Below are 19,370 nucleotides of genomic sequence, written 5' to 3'. Positions count from 1 at the left end.
GTCGATTCATTTCCCGGAAATTTCGACGTAAATCACGGACAATCGTTTTTCTCGTTCGGGAATGACTGGTATTCGGAATGTACGGTGCGCGGTGATCGAAACTCCGAGGCGAACAATAATTTGAAAGAGATACGAAACAAAAGGCAAGAACTGGAGGACGAGAAACGAAAAAGAAAACAAAAGAGAAAGTGATCGTCGATTAATCGATCACGGTGGCAAAGGATAACAACGCTAGGAAGAATAGAAGGAGGATGGTGAAGGTTCGCGATCGATTATAACGAATCGTTAAACGTAATTGCTGCAGCCTTGACAATAGGGTGGATTTCGCATTCGACAAGGGAGAGACGAATAATTCTTCCCGGGCGAAGAATACGTGTCAGAGTAACGGTGCTGAAACGAGGGCGAAAGCGAATGCGGCCGTATACATGAATACGAATGCGGACAGTTGATCGAGGAACGAGTGCATTTTTCGGGCTCGGGCTTGGACTCGATGGTTTGCCGATGCGACGACGTCCGTTCAGAGCAACCTTGCGTTTTCTCCTCGTACCGCCGCTCCGTCGCGACTCGGCTACCTACGATTAAGCGCACCTCAAGGTTGCGGTTACTCAATAACGTATCTCACGATCTCGACGAGGCGAGGTGGTACACCGAGTTGAACCGGGAACACAGGGAGCGAATGATAGACGGCGGTGGACAAATAGGTGGATATAACCAAGTATTAATTGGTGGTATGTTAAAGTCGGGATATAAATATGTCACGCGTTAGGGACAATCTGTCGCGTCGTCCAGAAGAATCGTTATCGGCTTGAATTAACAGTGATAAGCATAAAAATGCTACTGCTCATCGCTGCTCAACTCTATCGTTCCTCTAAATCGAAATCGTTCGGATTCAAAAAGTCGCCTTTACCGTATCGATCGCGCAACAAGTTGTGCACTTGTGTCATCGGTTCAAGCCGGATGTAAAAAAGGATTATTGTGGTTTTTAATCAGAGCGAGATCGATCGTGATTTTCCTCGTTGCGTTAAACGTCGTGTTACCGGGTCTTGCCATTCGACGAACACGTTGATCGCATGGAAAGTTTCCGCATCAGATAATCTCTCCTGTTGCGGGGAGATCTTCCCGCTTCCTTCTTTTTTTCTCTCACCCCTTTTGGTTGGCCGATCGTGAAAGCGAAACGTGTTCAATCGTTTCAAACAAATCGATGGAACAAGACCGACACGAAAAATCGAGTCGCGAAACGAACATCAAACCACCGACGATGTAAACGACGCTCCACGAAGGTTTGCTCTCCGCGCGAACACAAACTTCCACCGCCGATCGGCTCGTTTCGGTACTGCTCGCTACCGCTCGCTGCTACTCGCTACTGCTCGAATGCCCGCCACGCGCCACGCGCTACAAGCTTCGGGCATGCCCCACGCCCGCTACGCTATCGGCTATCGTTAAGTTACCGCTTCTACCCGTTATCCCCTACTATTCGACCACATGGCAGCCGCGTATTTTCATTTCTATCACTCGTCACTTAAGCCTCGTTCAGATTAGTCGAATTAACTTGAATTTAAACGGTTTGAATTCGTGTAATTTGAAACAGCTTGACTAGCGCGAACATGGTATAATAGAGCCTCCCCTATCTAAACTCGTGCATCCAAATATTACAATATCCGAATTTTCTTTTTTTTTTTTGTTATTCCAAGTGTTCTCAATCAGGGGAGAGTTTCACTGGCTTTATTTTGTACTATATTTGTTGCTAGTCGATCAAGATGTGGAAGAAGAAGAAAGAGATAATCATAGATTGATGAATTGTGACGAAACTGTGAAACTTCGTTAGAATTAAATGCATTTAAATAAATTAATCAAATATAAAATATGAAAATTTATATGAAACGCTTGATCGAACAGGAGTTTTGTCTTCTTATTAGTTTAGATATGGGAGACTTTATTGTATTTATTTGTTTCTAATCTTCTTTCAAATTTTTACGCTCGTTTTTCACTGCCTCAAGTCGCTGGAATTTGAGCAATCTGACGACTAATTTGAATGAGGCTCTAGAGTACAGTTAGTTTAGTTAATTCCTTCCATTTTTTCGTCTCTGTTTTTTTTTTTATTCTTTCAGTCTTCTTTATCGGCTACGTTAAATATTTTCCTGGCAATAAATTACTTATGACAATAAATACTGATCTTGAGCGATATTTGAAATTTTGCTTTTTGGCCTAGAAGGTACGTACATCGTTTTTAAGATTCCTTTCTCCTCACCAATTTACATTCGACGTGTTCTTTGCCTAAATATTCTACTATAGATGTTGAGGTTCATGTTCGGACAAATTTCTCCTATCGCCCAGTGTTATGTATTCTACTCTCGCATTCACTGTACGACGCGCCTCAGGTATTCTCAGTTAACCCAGTTGTTTGGCAGGCTCGAAAAATATCGCATGCAACAGCCTGGTGAGCGTAGCTAAAAAAATAGTAACGTAATAAGTTTCAGCTAATAAAACTAACAAAAGCCGCATTGCTTGTTTGTTTTAACGGGAATATATGTAACATAATCTTATATAATAGTCGACATAATTAGTGTCGGTACTATTTGAAGAATATAAAGGAAGAATGTCACATTTTTCATTTTTTTTTTTTTTTTTGGAAATAGCAATTACCAAAATAGAATATGTCTTTGACAGGTTAAGCAATCTTGAATTTTATATTATCCAAATTATATTTTTATTTCAAATTAAATATTCTGCTACTCTTGTAAACATTCTAAATATACTAACTGTTTTCAGTATTATTTTATAATTACTATATTACAATAATTATTTTATAATATTATTACATATTATCATTATATTATTATTTCTTTCTCTATTCGGATCAAACAGATTATTTTCATTTTGAATGTTATATTATAATCTGATGTTTCTTTCATCGATAGAAATCGATTTATTTTAATAATTTTTTCTCTTGTTATTCATTTTTTAAATAATGGAGTTCTTGTCAACAAAAAGAAAACTGACGAGATGAAATATATGATGGCAACATTTATGCATTTATCCGTGAAGAAGGATTACATGAAAATGAAACTGTTCTTTTTACGAAGATATGATATATATCATTGTCGAGCAATTACTCAGAAAACAGTTTCTGTACGACTTTCGATGTCAGACGAATAACAAAGAAAAAGAAAGCGAACGAGCGATCAATCGATCGGCCTTCAAGTTGTCAAGTATGAATGTAACTACAATTTCGATCTGTTTAATCGTTGCTAAACAAAGGAACCAAAAGAGATGAAAGTTATTTTTTATAATTCTGTTACTTTAAAATTCCGTTGTAATTTTTCTCTATAAAGATGCATAGTCATATAGTTGTACACATGCACATAATCCGAGAACTACGTAAAAAATATAGAGCAATAGATTTTTATGACGTTGGCGGATTATTTGTGATTATCTTTATTTTTCGCTAATTTTATGTACGAGCTAAAAATTCTAAGATAAGATAGAATTATTTGAATTAAATTAAACAGTTGAGCTTTTGACAAATATAACACGTTGATAAAATATTCGACATTTTATAGTGCGTTTACACCAAACGAACGAATGCTCCGATCATAATGAGCGCGAATTTATCAGAATAGTAAATGAAAGCAACATTCGTTCATTTGATATAAACGCACTATTAGATAATAACGCATTTCAGTTCACAACTAGAATTAGTAGTCATAAATTAAACCTGAATTATAAAAGTTGTAAGTAATATGATGGAATGGATGTTATAAAAAATGATCTATCTATGTACCTATTAATCATTTCTATAAAAACAACTATTCAGAACCTTATAATTTAATTAGGTGCACATTTTCTGTCTAATTACATATGAACTTAGCTAGATTTATCTCCTGAACTCCTCTTATATAATATGATGGATGTTTCGTTTAAAAAAAGAATGAAATGCATTGAATGAATATTGAAGACGTAATGCCTCTTTATCTGTTTTCTCGGAAAAGTATAAACATAGACAAGCATCGTTTTCATCAAAAACCGATGGCTATGGTTTTTTCACGACTTCATGAATATAACAATGAAGGATAAGAAATTTGTCCGACTAATGTTAATATTCTCAGTTGCAATTGCCAGCATTATGTAATAGAATAGCATATTGTATATTACTTTATTTCCATTATGGGGTTATTTTCTTAATTTGATTAATATTAGTGCACCATAAGATTATTTGAGTTATTCTCTTTTTTCATTCAAAACTTTGAACTTTAAGATGTTAGAGCTTAATTGATTCAAATAACTTTATCTATTCTAATTGCTCTCTCTCTCTCTCTCTCTCTCTCTCTCTAATAGAATGTTACATATTACACGGAATTCGATAAATAAAGTAAATTAGACAAGCAACAGGTACTTAAATGAATTACCTCGGAATTGCTGGTCGCGACACTGGAAAGTCCTGGTGACATTGCACCAGTTGTAGGATCTGGACTGTTGGCAACCGGATTGCCGTGCGATAATACCGTGGGACCATGCGGGTACGAGGCTAGATGAGGATGCTGTGGCTTTGGATGGTGCACCGTTGGTCCCGGTGGTGCACTCTGAACAACCATCGGTGCGGACGTTGTCACGGCTTCGACTGAATTTCTTCCAAGAACGCTTTCGTCCCCGGTGGTACCATTGCCACGAAACGATTCGTGAAGATATTGTCGCACTTGATTCTTCTGCTTCTGTACAACATGATAGCGCGTCGGATTTTCCAATGGTGTCCGTACCTGTGAGCGAAAAGTGAAACCACTCGTTTAATCGATCTATCCTCTTCCTCTTTCTTCAATCATGTTTCGTGTCTTTCTCAACTTAAATTCTCAACCGATTTTGACGATTGTTGCGAGGTGACAAGTGTTTCTACTTTTATCGAAAATGTTCGTTAAGGAAAAATATGCAACAAGGTTGAAAGAATGGTATATATTTGTATAATTTCATTGAATTTTTAAATAACAAAAGACAGCATTTTATGTTTCTTTCTCTTTTGATTTCAGTATCGTCCTACACTTTAAAAGTTTGAATAATTGTTACTATTAAAAGTTTGAATAATTTATTTTTCCGAAACACGTGTTTGCGCGTACATTACATTATCTCATTCAGACGCATATATATGTATAATAAGTACAAAAAAAGAGTATCGTATTCATGAGACGGTATATCGTATAAAGGCATTGTATCTCATACGTACATAGCAACAAAGCAAATTACATGGTGAGCGATACTTTTCTCTGTGTTTGTTGCAATATCTGCAATTCAGTGTAATATTCTAATCTTATTCGTAAGAACAAAAATATAGCATTCGCTATAGCATTCGTTTGTTGCAGTTGTAATATATGTATACCATTATACTGAACCTTCAGCCAAGGCAATTGTAAATTACAATGTTCGTCGTTTTTAATCAATTAACCTTGTCCCAATGTACAAGTTTTTAACTATAAAGGTAGCTAAGAAATTTCAAAATCCAGAATGAATTGGGATTAAATGAGAATGAGGACAGAGTAAGAAGGTAAATGATGAGTTATTGGAAGTTTCAAGAGTCAGTAGCGATGATATGAGATAAGAGGAACACATGTAAAAGTTTTACAATACCTGTAAAACTTGTGGTGGTACATCTACCCCGATAGACGAGAGCGGAGCAGCGGGTACAGGCCTAGGAGGTGCAGCGGTTGGTCTCTGTTGCTGCAAATTCTGACGGAATTCAGCCTCTCGTCTCTCCTGCTCCTGTAGCTGCTCTCGCATCAGCTGGAGTTTCAGTTGCGTACGCGATGTGGGCGTCGCAGTTTTAAACGTCGGTGGACTGAAAACCATTAAAAACGAATCGATTTTATGCATAAAATTTTATCTTTCTTCTCCGGGCTGATACACCAATCGCTCACTCAAACGCGATTGACGAATCGTTGTTAGAAAGAGTTACTTATTTGTTTGTTTTAAGTATAGAAGCATCGGTAATTAATAATTTTATTTTTCTACGAGTGAGAGGGAAAGATTGACGAAATGTCAAAGGAGTAATGACTTCTCTATCCCAAGATCGTTCCATCTTCGTAATGTGCTTGACACCTATTCTATTCTATTATCTTAGACTAAGGCAATAATGAAATATGAAAATATTTGCACTGATGACGCGTTTCTACGCGCAAATTGCAGTAGCATATACATACGCGTAATTCACAAGCGTACAAATTTAAAAGATACATTAAATAACGTGTATATTTAGAACTGTCCTATGTAAAATCAAGGTTGTGCTAATTCTGTTTGAAATGAAGATTGAAAAATGACAATTTGAAATAACGAATCGCTTTTACTATTATTCGTTATTTCTATTCTGGAAATATAACACAAGAAAAGTAACTATATCGTATGTCCAAATCAAATAAATCATTTGCAAATAATGAGTTAATTTCTTCAAGTTACTTCATTTTGTTTCATTAAAATAAAATCACTAGACTGCAGATATTTATGCAATTTTGTACCTTAATGGACACAATTAAAGAAATCGAATCTAAATAGAAATTTGTTTCATCTATTAAATATCACGATGAGTGTTCTATTAATTTTATTTTATACATTATTGCGTATGATATGCTTTCTGTAAGTTTTCTCGAAATTTTAAATTTCCCAAGAATGCAAAAGTATTCATAGTACAAAAATCACAAACAATTTCAGTACAAAATGGTGACAGAATTAGAATCAGAATAATATTAGAGAAGAAACTGTTCCAGAATTGTTTATAGAAACAAGTAAAAAATTATTTTATTTGACAACTGATGAAATAATTTCGGAAAAATGAATTGTTTGTTCAAATAAACTAATGTAAGATCATTTGAAGATAATACCGAATTAAATAACATGACGAATTACTCTCAAATAATTATTTTTCAAATATTTTATTTAAAAAATTAAATTCTATCACAAGCCTATCTAAAATCTACAGTAAAATGCGTGGCTTCTTAATATCCAAATCTACAATCCAATATCAAAACCACTTTCTTTTGCCTTTTCTTCGAAATTGGGCGTGACCATGTTCGTGGTATCGCAATATTTATTCAAATGAAAGCAAAAAAATTGGATCAGTAAACCGGATTCTTTCATATAGATTAAACGACCGAAAATCAGCAAATGATAAAGATATTTAAAAATATTAAAATATAGAGAATGAACCAGTATGTCTTTTGACGTACCAATATGTCTTTTGTTTTGTTTGTGGAAATATGAAAAATCTTTGTTATTCAGTATAAAGACTGTGATATGGTAATAATGATCTTTTAGTAGATAGAAAGATTCGAAGAAGTAACAAATATTTTAAAGTTAACGTTGTAGTATGAAATATCTCTTAAACTAATAGTTTTCCAACATACACAAATTGACATCTTTTTATAGAGTTGCATTGATTAATGGATCGAACAATGTAAGAGAAAATAATTTTGACGAATCGTTACTATATTTTAGCTGCGTCTGTAATAAAATCACTACTTTGACAATGTTTTTTCATAGAAAGAACAACAGAGATATTTGTGGTGATCGTGCATAGTTATTGATTTATATGCATCAAGATATAAAAGATATATCTATGCAAGAAACAGACGCGCAGAAATCGGCATGGCGATTCGACGGTTTATGAAGAGGACGCAGTACAAAATGCCTAAAAGATATTCCCGATTTGGGAACACTGCCAAATTATAGCCATAAGAAAACCAAAATAGAGATGTTGCGCAATTTGGATCAAGATTCGATTCTTGTCCTCCGAGTCGCCATCTTTTCTTCCTGACAATACATCAAAAGCACAACGTGGTCCTCTATCACTGATCTCTGACTCGAAACAATCGGGATCTCGTCCATTTCGCATGTTTGTCGCGCAACTGCGTTATGTAATCATCTTCAGCGAAAAACTAAACGAGTTGCTCTATATCCATTCGTTCTTTCTCTCTCTAATTGTGTGTCATTCTGTATTTTTTCTCTTTCTCGTTTTACGAGAAAGATGGTGATAATCGACGCGACGAGAGACCAACGATTGTTATTTCCCTTTTTCTTTTATGAGGAATTTAACCGTGACACGTAATATCTAAAATTACACAAAAAATCAAAAGTGAATTTTCTGTCATGATATTTAGAAATTCTATTTAAATAATATGAATAATCTATTAATAATAGAAATAATAATATAATAGTAATAGATTTTAATATTTAATCATTTCAGTTATAAAAATATGAAGTTGCACTCTGCTAAAATTAATCCGCAGGCTAATAAACGCAAAATTAAAAACAAGATGACTTCATGGCATACATATATTACCTCATGATAGTGAGGAAATTTCAAAGAAACAAGGTGGGGAAAATACAACGTAACGTGTATTTTCAAATGTAACAAATATAACAAATGAATTTTATGAATATAAAAACGAAAAAGAAATTTTCTAACTTAAATTATCCGAATATTAATGCCTGAATATCATATGGATTTCGATTGTATTTTGAAATAGAAACAAATAATATTGTTTCCCCACATCTCCGTACTACAACAACAATTGAATTAAATTAAACAGTAACGATTAAATCGTAGACCCAGAATTAAGCAGAAAAACAAGAAAAGTATCAGAGGCGAGGAGCACAGAAGCAAGGGAACGACGAGAATCGCGTAGATGATACTTGCGGTACACCGCCAGGTTCACGAAACGTATCTACGCGTAAGAATCAAGGACGCATTTATATTTAGATGCAATGTTTACGATCGAAAAGAATGTAGAGGTAGCGGTAAACGGAAATGGACACACATGTTCGGTGGAGATGAACCATCTCAAGAGCGAAATCTCGCTATTTGGCGCGTGCAAGGTTGAACGAGTAAAAGCCAGAACGAATAAAAGATTAAGGTAGATAAATGATGAGCAAACGAGCAACTGAGATGGAACGAGATAGAGTGACAGAGTGAGGAGATGAAGGCGTAACTGGGCGGGAGGATAGCGAGAGAAAAAAGAAAAAGAAGAAATAAACGAAACAATGCAACTGGGAAGTGAAGTTGAACATAACATATGATAAAAAGTGAAAAGATTGCAAAGCGTTAAATGATTCTCGAACCGTTTTTAACAGTTCTGTACCAGCCTTGTGGGCGAGTAGGTCGTAACGGTCGGGCAAACGCAACATGACCGTTGTTGTTCCGAGAATTGCCATGCAATTTTGGGGACGACGTGGGCATTCCGTCAACGATCGACGGATCCATCTCGAGAATCATGCGCAGATCCTCGTCGATACCGATATGCACGCGCACGCGTTGCTCTTGTTCTCGTGGTGCAATCTCTCCCTCCTTCTGCCGACGATCCAAAGTAGACGAACAATTGAACACCCGATCGGTGGACTTTATGGCAGCCCCGATGGTTGAATGCGCGCACGACGATAACGGTGATTGTTTGCTCGAATACTCTGCCGATGCCGACGTCGACGTTGGCGCCGACGCCGGCACAGGCACCGTCGTAGCAGATTTTGATATCAATTCCGATTGAAATTCAGGTACCGATCCCGGGGCTACATAACGTGGTACTAGCAGCGGATCAACGACGTTAGTGCTCGACCAATTGGACGACGACTTTGTCGTCGTTGTTCTCGTTAACGTGGCTGTCGTCGTTACAGGTGTCGTAATTGCGTTGCCCGTTCTTCTTTCGATAGCGGAAGGGTTATTGGCCAACGGGCGGCCAACGTCGTTTATTCGATTCAGCCGCGACACTAAATCCTCGAATTCGATGATCTGCCGCACTGTCTCGGATATTTCTTGCATGTCCTCCGAAGGAGGTGAAAACGTTTTTACGGCCAAACTAGCCGACGTGCCGCGACGCTACTAAAACCAGATGTCGCGTCTTTTTGTTGTCTTGAACATCGCCGACGGCCACGACGTTGTCAGTTACGAAAAATCAACGATCGTTGCTCTAAACCTGGATCCGTTTTACTGTCGTCTCTTTTCCACCCTTTCGTTCTCGCTCGCGCGGCTTTCGCGGCTCTCGCGCATTCGCATATCGGCGCCAACTCCCGTCCGTCGCCTAACCGCCGACCATCAACCAGACGTCAACATTTGGAGACTGACCGCCGGGATCCGTGGAACGCAAACTATGACAACTGGCTTAACTGGCGGGTGAATCAAGGGGTTTCTTAATTTTTGAAATTGTCAAAGATAATTCGATCGACGAATATTAATAAATATGTAGATATTTAGGTAATACCTGAACCACGGGATGAAATTTTAGACGGAGGAATTGATTTTGAACGAAATCGTGTGAAACGTGGATTGTTCCGGAATCGAGAGATCTCTTCTTCTTCAAGATCGAGATCGAGATCGAAAGTGCGAGAGCGGCGGTAAATAGACGTGGCGAATTAAGCCGAACGCGAGCCGAATCGGCTCGACGTGTGACGAACATGGCCGACTCGAACCGAGGCGAAGTACGAGCGCAGAGATGATGGACACGAGTGAAGAATGTAACTTTAAGAATTGCGAACGGCGAATTGACATCGGGGAAATTGCTCGGATTAAGAAACGAATTGGACCTTGACCCGTATAACATCGTTTAACTTCGCTCGTGCGCTGTGTTCGTAAGTTCGTAGCAACATACCTGCCAGTGTTCGGCGCTCGGCTCTTTAATTCGTAGCACATGATGTCTTGCAGCGGTGTCGACAGAAAAGACAGGGCCTCTTCCCAATCGTCGTCGTTATTTCTATGCCCATTGTCTTGTTTATTGCCGCAGTTCGATTCATCGATACCGATCATTCCATTTTGCTTCTCGTGGCACAGACGGCTGCAGAGGTCCGCTTCGCGATGCTCCAAATCGGCGGTAATCGCTGCCAGATCGAAACCCATATCGATACCAGATTCCTCCATTCTTGTGTTTTCTTTCGTTTTTTTTTTCTTTATTATTTTTTTTCTTTCTTTTCTTTAAACAGGTAGTGTGCAAGAAAGAGCGCGAAGCGACGCGACGCGACGCGACGCGACGCGGTCAGTAGCGTCGCGACGCCTCTTGCCGCAAACGAACTATGATCTCCGATACTTTCCGCGGTGAAACGATCGCGATTACAAGACACCCGATGTTCCCGAGTTTTGCTTTCTAGCGTGACGCCTCCCCACTGGTAGAAGGCTAGGATCGCGCGTGTCGAGCGATAATCGGACCGAGAGACGGGAGAGAGACGGTAGCCGCGAGTTGTGTGAGAACTTTTATCCGATTGAAGACGAGCGGGGATCGCGTTCGTTACTTTCGGCTACTCCACGCTACTCGATGCTCGATGCCCGATGCTTTTAATGCCCATGCCCGATCTCGGCTCGATGCCCAACCATCTACGCAACGAGGGGATAAGAGACGAGCAGATCACGAGTTTCTCGCCAACATCCGCGGTCTTTCTCCCTCCCCTCCCTCATTGTCATCGCCATTCTCTCTATCTCATTACGCGCCAGCTACATACATATACATCGCCAACCGCTATCGTTGCTAATATGTATTGCAAGCGAAAGCGAACGAGAACCGGCTAATGGATTTAGCAGACGACCGTGCACGCGCACATGCACGCGCTCAAACGATTCAACCCTGCGGGGCGAAAAAAAAAGAAAGAAAAAATTAATTTATAAATTGGAAGAAATTAAAGGCGAGCGTAGAGAACGTAGAAACGTGAAACGCAAGCGAAATGTACAAGTACGGATAGTCGGTTATGCGCAAAGGCATAACGAAGTAATTGTCGGTCGATGATGCATGAACGTGAGTATCACGAGTTCTTTCTTTTTTAAAAGTTTCACGGTTTCTGCAAGTGTAGCCATCTCACGATCAATTTCTCAATCTTTTGTTTTAATACTTATTTATAGCTTCGCGGATCCTGTTCGAATCTTCGTTCACTCCACATTTCACACTCAGTCATCACTCGGCGGCGCATAAGTTCAATTTTCCCTAAAAAAAGAATATGGCTGATGTAATAATCGAGCTTTTCACCCAAAGTGTGTGTACAAAGATGAGAAAAGGCAGGAAAAGTTGTGAAAGCAGACCTGTCGGTTGCTCTTTGACCCATTTACAGTGGAAGCGATGTCCATATCATGTTGTACAGGCGTTGCATTAAGCATCGCAAATATTATTTTCCGTGGTGCTGGTAAACATATATCGTATCGTACAGATGACGCAAGTTCCATGGTTTTGCTTCTTTCCCGCTTACGTATGTACGTACGAAATTTGTAAAATTGCTGACATTGTAGTGCGACCAATTGGATGTGAAATGAGAACAGTAGTAAGGTCGGGTTGCATTCGAATCGAAATATCGAATGTACTCGAGTCAGTTGATCGAACTGCAGAAAAAATAACGACTCGCGTGTTATCAAGCCAGCTTTTAATCCGATCGTATCCGCGATGTCTCTTCGTCTTTGTGCCCTTTCAATTCTCCTCTTAACTGTATGGAATATCGATGGCATTCAAGTGTTTGGCGAGCAAAAACGTTTCCCTCAAGAAATATCGGAAAAGTTAGATGAATATTGGAACTTATATAAGGTACTACATAAACATCACATGCTCGATATTCTTCTCGAATCATCCGAACATTCTTCGATCATGTGGAATTGAAATTGGTATTATAATTAGACTGCGAATTTCTATTTCTAATTAATATTTTTAGATAATTAGTTGGATGGAAAAATATGTAGCTCAATCATATTTTAATTGTATATTTAATTATATTAATCGTAGCTATAATAAAACTTAATTAATTGCAACTATATGTATAACTATATTCATCATAATATCTATAGTAAATTATATAATTAATTATATATTATTATTATTTACATATGAATGTAGAAGCAGAATCTAAATGAAAACTTTATTTATTTTTTGTCTTATTACATGCGTTTTATCATGCATCTTTCATTAAAATTATTAGATAATCTAATTATAATAGTATAAACTTCTCGACCAGATTTTTTACTTTATATTTCAAAAATTATATTTTAAAGAATTTTACTAACACTATACAGCTATGTATTATTTATCTAAACTCGCAAGAGACAAATAATTAACGTTTATATTCAATCTTTATCAATTTTGTTACTATTTATTACTTTTCATTTATATAAAAGTTCACGTACAGTTAAGTGGATTGAATCTACGAATGTTCAATTAACTGAACATTAACTATAATTTCGTTCCAATGTCGCACCACGCTGTCACAATGTGTCCTTTTATTTCTCATATTCCATATTCAACATTCAAATTTTTTTTAGATAGCTTTAAACATCGAATATAAAGTGAAAAATGTATTTGATTGGAGAGCGAAATTTCATGCGTCATTTTCAATATATTGTTATATAATATTTACGATATTATTGTTGCCCCAGGCCCGTTACAATAAAAGTTATACTGGAAAACTCGAGACCAGTCGAAGAATAGCTTGGGAAGAAAATCTAATAACGATTTATAAGCACAATATGATGGCAGCTGCGGGTCATCACAGCTATACGTTGAGAGACAATCATATTGCCGATCTCGGAACTAGGCAATATATTCGAAATATGGTTCGTACTTGAAGAGAGCTGTCGCCAATATTGATATTATTCGAGTATATTATTTTATGATTTGTAATGTTATTATTTTATTATTTTCAAATTTACTATTATTGAAACAATATTCTTGTTTCTCTGAAAATTGTATGAATAAAATTTCGTATACGTGGCAAACGATACTTCAGTACTTCTGAGCGGAAGTAGACACGTAAATTAAACTTGAACTTGAATTAAATACAGTAGATATTCGATATTTAAGAATAAATTACGAATACTTATGCAAATCTATATCTTCATAACAATGATAATTAAAAAATTACAATCAGAGATGGATTAATGCTTGATTCCTAGATTCACGAAATAAACTCAAAATTGATGAGATTGCCCATAAATGAATAAACATACAGCTATGAGAAAAATTGAAAGAAAATTCCTTACTATTTAATGATTTAATTTTCTTTTTATTCTCAGGTAAAACTGATTCCTAGCCGTAAGCGGCGTGTATTAAATGAACCGATAGTTGGAGCAGCTTTGCACGATCCTCGAAAAATTCCACAACAGCTCGATTGGCGCGAAGTTGGATTTAAAACAGAGCCAGAAAATCAACGAGATTGCGGAAGTTGTTACGCGTACTCAATAGCTACGAGCATTCAAGGGCAAATTTTTAAACAAACAGGAATGTTGATTCCACTGAGTGAACAGCAATTAGTAGATTGCAGTACATCTACTGGAAACTTAGGTTGTTCTGGAGGATCTCTAAGAAACACATTGAGATATCTTGAAAAGGCAAAAGGTTTAATGGCTAGGAGTCGTTATCCATATAGAGCAGAAGTATGTTCTTTTCTATTTTTCTTTCTTTCTGTCTTCTTTTTTTTACGAAACCATTGATATATGCAATATTTTAACTAATCCTCAATACGGATAAAGTTCTATACTAAAATTATAAAATGTACTAATATTTTAACATTTTGTTAAAATAATAAAACATAATATTATACATAATAGTATAATAATATAGTATGCAGTATAATAAAAAAATAATATAAAGTATAAGATATAGTTTTGTATAGAACTTCATATATTAATAATATTTTAATATTTTACAAAATAAAATAGAAAGTATTTGCATATCATTATATTTCTTATAGAATTTACATTACGTTTCGTAATATTACATTTAATAATGCTTTCAACTAGAAAATTTTAATTTATAATTAGAAAATGAAAAAGACACTTTATTGGAAAATAAGGGAATGTGTAAATACTTTTGGCAATCACCCTAAATACCTTCATATATGTATATATTACCCGCATTGAGATTTCCATTATTCTGTTATTTCGTTATCCTTCGTGTTTCATAATATACAGTGACGAACAAAAATAAAAATATTCAATTGTCTTATATGTTATATAACTTTCCAATTATTTTGTAGTAATTGAAGAATTATAATCACAAACTGAATTTAATAAATGAAATATGTATAATAAACGAAAATATCCATTTTCGTTTGTGTTAGAATATTTTAATACAGAATATTTTAAAAAGTAATATTTTAAAAACTCAATGTATCGTTCAGAATTGTAAAGAATAAACAAGTAATGATAATTAATAACGAAAATAAAAATGATATATCACATTTTATTTGCTAGAGTCAGCTTGAAATTGTAATTGCTTAATCCACATAAAATATTTGAAAAGTTATTGCAAAATTATTAGTATTATCGCATTTTTCACAAGACGAGCATTGAGTCTTTATACTTATGCTTGTCATTATAGCTTATCTCTAAATACCGATTTCAATATACGTTTGTGGCTGATGTAAGAAATACATTTTTGTGCAAAATGTATACATTGCGAAATGACAAATGTCAACAAACACCGAAAAAAATCAATCATTAAAAAAGAATCAAACGATATTAAATAAAAAATTCATTAAAGTATGTTTGGATTATGTGTTTTAAGAAAACTTCGCTTGCTGAATTAGTAGAAAAAAATTCAAAATATTAAATATTAAATTAAATATTAAACACAATCAAAATCGTCATTTGAAAATACAAAATATATAAAATTAAAAATATTGTTTTTTATATTCCAGTTTTCATGGTATAACCAAGAAGGAAATGATTCTGTGTAGAAAAATAGGACGAAAATATAGAATAAAGTTTTCTTATGTAATGCTTCGGTTTCAAGAAAATCGAGTTTGAACATTTGTTAAGCATACTTGAATCATGCTAATTCCGTACTAAACAGGAAAGAATAATTTAGAGAATATTATTTCACATGCGAAAATAAGTGAAAAATGTAAAATAAGATTTTACATTTATAAGACGAGAAAATTTTCTTCAAAGAAAATTAAATTACAATTAACAATACACGCATTCAAACATAACATGTTAAAAATCTATTTTCTTAGAAAGCTTAAATTGAAAAATTGTCATCTACACTTATTTTTGCATGTCCTCGTTTATCGTATATCGATTGTTTTTCCAGTACGAAATTCAAATATACTTGAAACAATTTTCGATTTTTTAACGAAGTTTTAAATGAAAAAATATTACTCTTTCTTTTTTATTTATTTTTGCATATTAAATTACTTCCTTCCCAGTTGTACTATAAAACTGGGTCACTCTTTATGTATGTGTTAGTATTAAACTTTTAGACTTTCTAATCTTTTAAAGACTCAAAAGATTAGAACGTAAGCTTCTACTTTTACAATATAACGAATTCATTTCTTCTATAAATGTTTTTACATCATTAGGAAATTTTGCAAATTAAAAATCTTTATGGAGATTGAAAAATTTTCTAAATAACTAAATCTATCATGGTCTTGAAGATTGAAGAGAACCTCTATAACGATTTTTACAACTTATTATACGATTTCTTTCTTACAAAATTATAAAAATTTAAAATATTGATAATTTTTCATCTACAAATTATGAGTACTTTTTATACTCACTGTATTTACTTTTGGAGGATAGCAAGGTACGTGTCGTTACAAAGAAGAATTGAGTGTGGTTAATATCACTTCATGGGCAGTTTTACCGGCACGTGACGAAAAAGCTTTGGAAGCTGCCGTGGCGACCATAGGTCCAATAGCTGCCTCAATAAATGCAAGTCCAAAAACATTTCAACTTTATCAGTGAGTATTTTTTATTCTTACTTCTATTTGGAAATTTTGAACCTATAAAGGGAAGGAAAATTTGAATATCTATAAAGTATATATTACAAATATGTATAATCACAAAAAGAAGTGATTCCAACATAGAATTGAACAGTAGCATTTACAGTCAACAATAAAAAAAAAATTTTCTTTTTAATACGATTAATAATTATAATTAATATATATTTCAATACGATAACAGATCAATACTACAGAAAAAAATGGAAAATACATGTCCAACTCCAAAATCAAATAAATGGTATGTGAAATGTGATTAATCAACATTTCGAAGTTTAAAGTTGCTCCTCTATAAAAAATATGACGTTTTCAATTAAAATCTTCGTTATAATCTCAATTTTTGTACAGATATAATGTGATATCTAAACTTTAAAATTCAGAAAATAGAAAGGAGCAAATAAGGTCGAAAAGGGGGAGGGGCGATGATTAGATAGTTATTATAATAAAACGATCAAAAGGAACGAACAAAGTACTCATTTTTGACATGCGACTTACTCATGTTCGGTGAATGTTTACGCAAAAGCTGCAAATACTCGAAGAAATTGGTCCAGTTGTACGATAACCTTTGATGCATCGTTTGTGCGATGACTCTGAAACGACAATGAACTGAAGAGTCACTGAACTTGCATTTCGGAACTAAAAAGGAGAGCGGAAGTTTTTACTCGCAAAAATATTTTTATTATTGCCTAACTGGAAAATTAATATGCAATCTTCTTCTGTTCCTCTAAATCTTACGTTTCTTTTCGTTACTATTATTTTTTACTTATTATTATTTAATATCAAATTTTTAATTTCAATGTAATTTGATTTAATTTAATTTCTAATTTTAACTTAATATATTTCACAATAAAAAAAATTAATATTTCACAATTTCGTTTCGCAGCAAAGGAGTCTACGATGATGAACTTTGTAGCTCAGACATGGTGAATCACGCTATGGTGATTGTTGGATATACGCCAACTGAATGGATCTTGAAAAACTGGTGGGGTGATGGATGGGGTGAAGATGGATACATGCGTTTGGCTAAAAACAAAAATCGATGCGGTATAGCTAATTACGCAGCATATGCAAAAGTTTGAAGAAATATTCAGTATATATTTATTAAAAAATTTTTATTAAAATCTATATTTTTTAATTAATGATGATACATGGTATATTTCTTTATGTTGTTCTCCCCTTTCTGCTCCATAAACGTTCACGCTCAAAATTTCGAAAGAAATAATGACTTCTTTAATAAATAAAAATTTTAATAATAAATAATATTAATAATATTGCTGTATGATAGCAAAATCTGACAATAAATATTTTATTCACATTCATTATTATCTTTTATGTAATATTGAAACTTTAATTAATTATATTTAAAAATTAAAGTTGTAATTATGATAGCCTTATGTCTCAGAAATATTTGTATAAAGAAATTTGTTTCGTTCAAAAAATAAATGGCGTTTTAAACTTCTGAATGGAAGTATATATATTTGTTCAGAAACTTGGTCATTAGAAGAAGAATGGAAAAATGGAAGAACGTATAGTGGAAAATGGAACGTATATTAGACGCAAATAATGGTAATTATCTGAAAACATGATTACTTCAAAGTTCATAAACTCTCTAAAGACACGGAAAAGAATTTAATTTTTAATCTTTAAAGAATAAGATTATTATTAAATGCAATTATAAAATAAGAATAAGATTATTATTACTAATGCAATTATAAAATAATAACAACTTGATCGTTCTCGGAGAACCGATAACGATAGTCGAAGCAATAATTTACAGCTTTAAATTCAGTTTCTTAGTGATTCTTTTTGGAATTCCTTGATTATCTAATGGGCGTGCAAATAAAATTTTAACAAAGGGTAGTCGTTTATCAAAAAGAAAAAAAACCGCAAACGCGTGCACGGTCATGTGCAAGATTATGCGTTCGCGTGCGACCATCGATCAAGTACATTTTGTGGAAAAAATTTATACAAGTTTGTCCGTGATCATGTGATACGTATAATTTTTGGAGAAGTCACAGATACGAAAAAGTAATGATGTAATCTTTTGTTTTGTTTACAGAATATTCGAAAAATTCCGAAATCTTTCTTACTGAAATGTGTAATGAAAAATGTAGGTGGAAAAGATGACAAAGGGGACGACGGAGACGACAAAGCAAAGCATGTCCGCAATGCGTGTTTCCCCCTACGATATCAGAACGATTCGTCTTCGTCCAATCCGCTGTATCCCCCGCACATGGAACAAAGTTCAGACTATACCGAGAGCCGATACGCGACTAAATCATTTTAACGATGTATCTTGTGTAAGTTGCTTGTGTAATTGGATCGGCGAAACGACCAGATTGATTGAAAGGTAAAGCCGTAGTGAATTATTAATCATTAGGTGGATCGAGTAGTAATTTTGATTGACCGACTACTCTGCATCGAGCCTCAAGACAATTTTGTCAAAAGGAAACGGAAGAAGACAAGGGAGGGTAGGAAGAATCGAAGGAAGAAAGGAAGCGTGAGAGCAAGAAACGAAAACGAAAGAAGGAGGAAAGGAAGGAAGGATTTCAAAATGTGGATTTATCAAGCGAGGATATTTTTTGAAATAGAGTCAATTTCTAGTTAGTAGAATTACTAGCTAATTTAATTTCTTTCATGCATTCGTACTAATAGCGAAATAAAAA

At 34.7% G+C, this 19,370-nt stretch overlaps 2 protein-coding genes across 11 annotated transcripts in view; one reads left to right on the top strand and one right to left on the bottom strand.

Annotated features, from left to right (window-relative positions):
• LOC122527745 (transcription factor EC) overlaps nt 1–10,926 on the bottom strand; it is a 22,883-nt gene extending 11,957 nt beyond the window's left edge. For 2 of the 5 annotated variants that reach the window (XR_006306405.1, XM_043652196.1), the window contains exons 1-3: nt 9,114–9,787; nt 5,614–5,821; nt 4,407–4,754 (exon numbers count right to left, since the gene is read on the bottom strand). Coding sequence is in view for 2 of the 5 variants with exons in the window: in XM_043652196.1 (XP_043508131.1) it covers nt 4,407–4,754; nt 5,614–5,821; nt 9,114–9,787 (1,230 nt within the window). In the remaining 3 variants the exon portion in view is untranslated. Of the gene's footprint in view, nt 1–2,220; nt 2,448–4,406; nt 4,755–5,613; nt 5,822–9,113; nt 9,788–10,613 lie in introns of those variants that run through there. The other 3 variants (XR_006306406.1, XR_006306407.1, XM_043652197.1) reach the window with 3 other exon arrangements.
• On the top strand, nt 288–19,370 carry LOC122527751 (procathepsin L-like). 6 transcript variants are annotated; one of them, XM_043652222.1, is made up of 7 exons: nt 12,381–12,518; nt 13,361–13,537; nt 13,997–14,356; nt 16,505–16,665; nt 17,588–17,748; nt 18,191–18,270; nt 18,764–18,901. In XM_043652222.1, the coding sequence occupies exons 1-6, from the start codon at nt 12,381–12,383 to the stop codon at nt 18,256–18,258; spliced, it is 1,065 nt and encodes a 354-aa protein (XP_043508157.1). In that variant the 3' UTR covers nt 18,259–18,270; nt 18,764–18,901. The 6 variants fall into 6 exon arrangements, with proteins under 6 accessions (XP_043508159.1, XP_043508157.1, XP_043508161.1 ...); XM_043652226.1 differs by lacking the exons at nt 17,588–17,748; nt 18,191–18,270; nt 18,764–18,901 and adding exons at nt 16,775–16,776; nt 16,889–16,945; nt 17,053–17,475; XM_043652224.1 differs by lacking the exons at nt 12,381–12,518; nt 18,191–18,270 and adding an exon at nt 288–728 and having other exon boundaries at nt 18,819–19,370.

Source organism: Frieseomelitta varia, unplaced genomic scaffold (genome assembly GCF_011392965.1).
Source record: "Frieseomelitta varia isolate USP_RPSP 00005682 unplaced genomic scaffold, Fvar_1.2 scaffold_231, whole genome shotgun sequence".
Classification (NCBI taxonomy): Eukaryota; Metazoa; Arthropoda; class Insecta; order Hymenoptera; family Apidae; genus Frieseomelitta; species Frieseomelitta varia.
Note: the sequence above shows the minus strand (reverse complement) of the source record. Positions and strands in the feature narration are given on the sequence as shown.

Coding starts and splice junctions, on each gene's coding strand:
- LOC122527751 (XM_043652222.1), top strand. CDS start 12,381: ATGTCTCTTCGTCTTTGTGCCCTTTCAATTCTCCTCTTAACTGTATGG. Junction 14,357..16,504: donor GTTATCCATATAGAGCAGAA/GTATGTTCTTTT, acceptor TTTGGAGGATAG/CAAGGTACGTGTCGTTACAA. Junction 16,666..17,587: donor AAAACATTTCAACTTTATCA/GTGAGTATTTTT, acceptor TTCGTTTCGCAG/CAAAGGAGTCTACGATGATG.